This window comes from Corvus kubaryi, unplaced genomic scaffold, assembly GCF_017639235.1.
Source record: "Corvus kubaryi isolate FWS band 111438036 unplaced genomic scaffold, C.kubaryi_AGA036_p1.0 78, whole genome shotgun sequence".
Taxonomy (NCBI): domain Eukaryota; kingdom Metazoa; phylum Chordata; class Aves; order Passeriformes; family Corvidae; genus Corvus; species Corvus kubaryi.
In genome coordinates, this window is record NW_024582065.1 from 2,267,046 (window position 1) to 2,274,209 (window position 7,164).

The window sequence follows — 7,164 nt, forward strand, 5'->3', positions numbered from 1 at the left end:
AGAGATTACCACTCTAACTGTTGGGGTGGATGCGAGCCACATCCTCCTTTTCCACGCTCCAGCTCCCCGAGCTCCCTTGGGAAGGGGAGAAGTTTCAAGCCTCTTTCTTTAGTGCCTTCTAAAAATACAGAGCTGGCGATAAGCACGCAGCAGTTAAAGGAACACGGCTGATATCCTCACAGAATCAGGGATCAATGGATTCCCTTCACTCCTCAGCCATCCCAGCTGTGGCTCAGGGTGTTCATCCGCAGCTCCGAGCACTTGGAAGGGTCAAAACCCAACCCAGCCAAGCTGCATTCGTTCCTCTGAGCCGTGCCCACAGTGCTGTGGTGATTAAATAATCAGTGTCAGGTCATGAAAATCAATTAATTAGGCATCACAAGAAACAATGAAATGAAATTTGCTTTACTGTAAGCTGTCTGGAAAGAAAAATGGCTCTAAATATGTTTCTGAAGCTCAGGGCTGCACATCTCTGCTGTCGTTTCTGAGAGGTCTTTCAGCAATCCCACACCTGGGAGGCCCTTTCTGCCTCTTATGAAATATTAAGGTCCCTGAAGAGATTTCCTTGTTTGCCAGCATGAAAACCCACAGTAATAGGACATAAAAGGAATTTTAGTGTCCTTTTAATTATTCTTAAATGCCCACTTGACACTTCCATCAAAGCAGGAGATGGAAAGGCTGGAGGGAGTGAAAAGCCCTGCTGGACCAGAGAGATGGTGGTGGCTGGGGATGGGATCCCCCTTCACCCTGGGGTGGGGTGTGATGTGATCCCCCCGATGCAATCCTCTTCCACCACAGGTCAGGGAGGTGATGGGATCCCTTTGGATGTGATCCCCCTCCCTCCCCAGGCAGGGCTGTCCCAGGGACACACAGGGCATCACGGCAGTGCCATGTTCCGGACGCCTCTGCCTTGTCACCCGCAGCTCTGCCTCATCCCAAGCTCTCCCCAAACCCCTCCAGCGCCTCTCCACAGCTGGAAAGCCCAAAACAGGGCACTGGAACACTTGAACTACCCCAGTTCCTCCAGAATAAACTCAATTCCAGCCCGGTGACTTTGGCAAAGCCACCACCCATTTACACCAACACCGAAGAATCAAACTCCCCAAGCCCAGCACAGACTAATTAGTGGAGTTCTCGTGGTTTTGGTCAAGCTGATCCAGATTTGCCCAGCTGTCAGCAGGAAAAGCAGGGCCAGTGGTGGAACCAGTGCAGCTCTTGGAGCCTGGTGTAGCTCATTAAGCCAAATTCTAAATCAGGAATTTTTCCACTTTTCACTTTCTCTCATCCCCCCCCTCCTTAAACGTCCTTTTATTCAAAGGACACAAAAACCTACAGCAAAGCAAGAAAAGTAAAGGGTGGGGAAGAAAGGAGTGTGAATTTAATGCCAACCCCAGAGTATTGGGGAAACACCTCCCTGGATAACATTTTGATGGTCTAAAGCCACGAACACGTCGATTTTAAATCCTCTTGGATAAAATGTGACAGCTTATCAATACAAACTCTCAGCACCACTGCTAAAATACAGCAGTATACACTAAAACACAGCGGTATATATGCTATAAATAGTAAAAGAAATATATATATAGTGTGCAGACACAATATAATGTCCTAAATAGCAAGGCTGATAAAAGCCAAGCGAGCTCTAAAAATATGGCAGACAACACAAACTTCTCCACTCACCCCATAATTCAAATGCTGGTGATCTTTTGCTAAAGTGCACTCTTGAATGCTGCAATGATGGAGCTGTAATTGTAATGGAGTCATTTAATTTGGATTTGGATGAAACAGCTGAGGGCAGAGCAGACAAGGCATCAAACTGCCGTGCTCACAGAAAGGTTAAGAAGCTGGGCATTAAGGGAATTGATTTGGAGTGCTGAGGTAATCTCGTGGTTGAAGTCAGAGCGCCACTTCTTATCTAATTTTCACTGAAACATCTGCAAGCACCGCTGCGCTGGTCAGAGGCCACCAGCGAGTTTTGAGCTGGGACATCACGCAGGTTGCTCTGCCCAGCATTGTGGCAGGTCTCATCTGCTGCCACCGTTTCACTTTGGGTGCATCACTGAGCGATGCCTGAAAATTCCGGGAGTGAACAGAAATTGCTGCTACCCCACAGCCAGTGCCTCTCTCCTCCCCAAGAGGAGGGATAAAAGCAGCTGGGCTGCTCCAGCACAGAAAGGCAACAGAGCTCCCACAACTCGTAAAAGGAATGCAGTGGCTGCTGTGGGAACGCTCATCCAAGGCTGCACAAACAAATCCAGACCTTGCATTTACTCTCTGCTCTGTCTGAGCAGCTGCCTCGCTGCCACAGCCACAGCTGGGCACCCCGGCAGGCACCGAGTGGGTCTGTGGCTCAGGAAGTTTGTCACGCTCAGCCCAGGCTGCACGATGTGCCCGGGAGCTTTCCCGAGCCTGGCACTGCAAGAAGGAGCTCTGACAACTTCTGTCAGCGCAGCACGTTGTGCCTGTGATGGAGAGCAGGGCTGCCCTGGCCAGACAGCTCCGTGCTGCAGGACAGCCAGGAGGGAAGGGCAGCAGCAGCCGGAGCATCGCTGCACGCACAGGGACAGGAGCCGAGCTTTGATCAGACACGCTCTGGCTGAGGGAGCTCGCACAGCCCCTCCTCTGAAGCAGCAGGCAGCGCCTGAGAGATCAGCTACACAGCCAGGGACTTGTGTTAACGGAGTCTCTCTCCTCAGCTTTCTCTCTCTCTATTTGATCCTGAATACAGTATACGCACGAATTCCAGGACCAAACTCAGCTCTGGTTTACCACAGTATCACGGAATATTCCGAGTTGGAAGGGATCACAAGGATCATCGAGTCCAACTCTAAAGTGAACAGCCCATAAAGGGGTCAAAGCCCCAGTCCTGGCGTTATGGGCACCATGCTCTGACCAGCTGAGCTGATGTTTCCCTGCCCACTGACCCACTGCAGGGCACACCAAGAGCCACCAGTGAGGAGGGCAGGACACAGCGAGGTTTGCTCTGCCTGAGGACACCAGACCACAGCCAGAGGCCTTTGTAGAGCGGTCAGTGTGCTCAGCTGGAGCCTCAGATCTCCCAGGTTTCAAGGGAAAGCAGAGAGCACAGGACCAAGCCACCCACCACCACCTCTTGTCCCCGCAGCTCTGACACTCTGAACGACACCCCAAACATTGGGCTGAGGTATTTGCACCTTAAACCTTCAAATGCTGCCCTCGAGTATTGCTGAACATGATCTCTTCTCTTCCCCCCTCCCAAAAGCAGCACCTGAGGGCAAATTAACACTTACTGAATTTTAGAATCTCCAAAGGATTTATTAGAGCTGTACTGTAAATCACTCTGCCACTCTTCCCAAGCAAAATGTTTCCACCACCACGACGTGGGTCATAAAAACCCTTCCCAGCTGTGAAAAGAACCCAGGAGCTCAAGAAGGTGCCAGCACAGGGTGAGTGATGAATTTGTTGTTGAAAGAAGTTCAGTTCACAAGGAGACAATTTCTAAGCTGCTTTTTCCTATCAGGCTCATATTAACAAAATATAGCTCTTGGCAAGCCACATCCTCCAGGAATTATTTCTGTGCAGGAAGCACTTAGTTTCACTCAAAATTAATAATGTCTAAAAGGCATCAATTACATTTTATTAGAGAACAAACAGAAAGTGATGTGAATTACCCAGCAGAGTGGGATGAATTGAAGATGAAGTCATGGAGCAGAGCATTCCTGACACCTGGTTCCTCTCCATCCCAATGCCATAACCAAAATATGGGGGTGTTTGCAATCTCCAAGGCACAAAATTGCAGACTAACAACTGAAAGCTTGCCCTGCTGTTATCCTGTCATTAGGAACAAGAAAAAAAGAATTCCTACAAACCTTTCCTTTGGTCTCAGGATTACCAGGGACTCATTTCCAGCCTGGAAGTCGTGCCCTGGCCCAGGGCACTGATTTAAAGCACAGGTCGGCAGGGAAGAAGTGTTCAAAGCTGTGATAGATTAATGCTCTGTTGGAGGAACGCTCCACATGGAACAGGCTCCCAACAGAACCACTTTAGCTTATTACGGAAAAATTAAGGCACAAACAGCTGGAGAACAGCCTTGTCACGCCAGATCCCAGCTCTCCATACGCTGCCTACAAATTGCTCCTCTAGAAGTCGATTCTCCAGCTCGATGGGTTTGTGCCTCGGGAACGCTCCGAGCCCACCAGCCCCCAGATCAGTTCTGGGAATGGTTTGGGACACTCAAACCTGGATTTGCCTCAGAACCCCGCGTTTCAGCTGAAAAATCTCACAGTTTATGGAGTTCTCCCCCCCCACATTAAAGCTTTTATCGATAGCCCCCATGCTGGTACGGACCACAACAGGTCTCCGGGGCATGTGGAGCCGTGCTGGGAGAGCGGGAGCCCTTCAGTTGTGTAACCGTTCTCCTTCTCCTCCTGGAACATTCAAGGGGGGATCGGGGATCTGCTCCTGCCCCGGGCACGATGCAGCCCTGGGAGGGGGCTGCTCTGCTTCTCCGTGCCTCAGTCTCCCCATCTTTGCGAGGAGAAGCCCACTAGAGCGGCTGGAGTACATCCCTTAAAACGCGGCTCACGCAGATTTCCAGGTTCCACGAGCTCCTCAGGCTGCAAGCGAGCCACGAGCAGCATCGCTGCGTTTCAGAGGCGCGACAAAAGCGCAGCACGAGCCCGCCGTGCCCAGAGCCACCCCGGCAGCTCGGTCCCTGCCGGGCCATCAGCGGCACCGCTATTGCCACCGCAAACTTTGCGGCCGGGCTCCGCGCACGGCTGGTCCCGCACGATGTCGCCGGCGCGATGCAAACCCGGAGCTGCTCCGCTCCGCCGAGGGCTGCGGGGTCCCAGCACCGCGTCCCGGAGAGCGGCCCCGGGGGGCTCCGGTCCCACCGGCTGGCGGGGATGGAGCCGGGGAGGGATGCGGCTGGACGGGGCGCACGGGGACAAGAGCCAGGGAGGGAAGGAAGCAGCAGCGGGGGGACACGGGCAGGCAGCGGAGAGGCAGAGCGGGACGGGGCGCGCAGCAGAGCCCGGGATAAGGCGGGATGAAGGAAACACCTACCGGAGCCCGGTGCGGAGCAGCCTTACCTTGACCGCCTCGGCGTGGGTCACCCTGTCCAGGGACTTGCCGTTGACCCCCAGGATCTGATCGCCGACGCGCAGCCCCTCCCGCTCGGCCAGGGAGCCCGGCTCCACCAGCGACACATAGATGCCCACGCCGTGCTCGGCGCCGCCGCGGATGCTGAAGCCCAGACCCTCGTGGGCTTTGCTCCGGCGCAGCGTCACCTGCCGCAGCTCGCCCGGGACCACCGGCGGCGGGGCAGGGGGCGGCGGGGGGCGGCCGGGCGGCGGCAGGTAGGGCCCCTCGGCCGTGTACTGGTCGAAGAGGAGCTGGTCGGAGCGCGGCAGGACGAGGCGCAGCAGCGGCAGCAGCTGCCGGCGGCGGGGCCCGTCGAGGAGGGCGCGCAGGGAGCGCACCAGGTCGCAGACGTTGCGGCGGCCGTGGTAGGCGTTGAGGCAGAGGATGAAGCGCTCCCGCTCCGCCTCGCTCAGCAGCGCCGTGAGCGCCTGGTGCAGCCGCCGCACGTTCGCCGAGAGCGGCCGCGGCGCCGGCCCCGCCGCCGAGCCCAGCGAGCCCGACGAGGAGGAGGAGGAGTGCACGGACACGCCGTCCAGCTCCGCGCTCATCGCGGCGGCACCAGAGCCGCACCGGGGGATGGAGCGGCCGGAGCGCGCCGCGCCGCGCCGGAGCAGAGCCAGGCGGGGCAGGAGCGCAGCCCCCCGGGCAGCTCCGGTGCCGGCCGGCCCCGCCGCTCCACCTGTCCGTGCGCTCGCCGGCGGCTCCCCAGGAAGTGACGCGGCCGCTGTTGCCGGGAGACGGGTTATACAGAGCGGCCCCGGCGGCGGGACCGGACCCCCCCGCCCCGCCCCAGCGCCCGCCCCCGCGGGACCCGCAATTAGCGCGCCCGCTCATCAGCGCTCATCGCCGGGCCGAGCCCTGCCCTGCCCTGCCCTGCCCGCGGCTCGGCGCAGCGCGGAGCCCGCGCAGGTGGGAGCTGCGCAGGATGGAAAGTCTTGCCACCCTTCCTCAGCGCTCCCGGGATGGATCGCGTCCATCTCAGAGCTTCCTCAGCTTCCCGCCAGCCCAGCATGGCGAGGACGCTCGGGATGGAGGACACATGGCAGAGGACACTCGGCAGGGATCGGCTTACACCTGAGAACAGCCTGGCCCGGCACACGGAGCCGTTACCTGACCCGCGGGGCTGTTTTTCCATTGCCCGGCGTGCCAGGTGTGGGATTGTTGTTACCTCACAGCGCTGGTCACGTTAACTGCAGAGTTACGGCGCTGGGGATGCACCCGTTCAGCCCAGAACCTCAGCTCAGGCTTTGTTTTAATCACACCTAAGCGAAATTCAGACACATTTGTTACTGACACGGTGCTGAAGGAATTTATGATTAGGGAAACAGTTTTTAGAAAAGGAGAGATTTAGATTAGATCTTAGGAAGAAATTGTTCTTAAGAATTGAGTGAGGGTGGGCAGGCCCTGGCACAGGGTGCCCGGAGAAGCTGTGGCTGTCCCTGCATCCCTGGAAGTGTCCAAGGCCAGGTTGGACGGGGCTTGGAGCAGCCTGGGACAGGGGAAGGTGTCCCTGCCCTTGGCAGGGAGTGGAATGGGATGATCTTTAAGGTCTCTTCCAACCCAAACCACTCTGTGATGTTGGGCTTGGAGTCCACACCAAACTCACAGCAATTAACCCCTCCTCGTTCAGCAAACACAGCCCCCCACGAGAAGCCCTTCCTGTGAGGGATCCTGGTGATCCAGATCAGGTGATCCAGAAGCTGGCAGGGCCTCAGGCACACGGTATTGCAAACCTGGGCAGGTGGGATTCAGGGAAGCACATTCCCACCCGGGATGCTGCTGCACAAGTAGCCACCCTCTTGCCTCCACACCCTTAACTTGTGACCTCAGACCCAAAAGAGAAGCACCAGGAATCGGTGCAGAAATCCAGGGACTGCTTTTCTGGTTGCTGAATGAATTATTTCCTAATACATGAGGTTTTAGTTTCTTTTATGTCTCTGGCACACTGAGCAAAGACCATTTTCCATCTCAGTCATTTGAAATCTTTCTGTCTTTGTTGAAGTGCCTTCCATCTGCTACAGTAGAGGAGGATTAAACCTA

General features: G+C 56.1%; 1 protein-coding gene across 3 annotated transcripts in view; it reads right to left on the bottom strand.

Moving 5' to 3' along the window:
• Nucleotides 1-5,804, bottom strand: part of WHRN (whirlin) — a 46,577-nt gene extending 40,773 nt beyond the window's left edge. For 2 of the 3 annotated variants that reach the window (XM_042052432.1, XM_042052431.1), the window contains exon 1: nucleotides 5,073-5,803. In XM_042052432.1, coding sequence (XP_041908366.1) covers nucleotides 5,073-5,672 — 600 coding nt within the window. In that variant the 5' untranslated portion in view covers nucleotides 5,673-5,803. Of the gene's footprint in view, nucleotides 1-5,072 lie in introns of all 3 variants that reach the window. The other variant, XM_042052433.1, reaches the window with a different exon arrangement.
• Nucleotides 5,805-7,164: the final 1,360 nt, after the last annotated feature.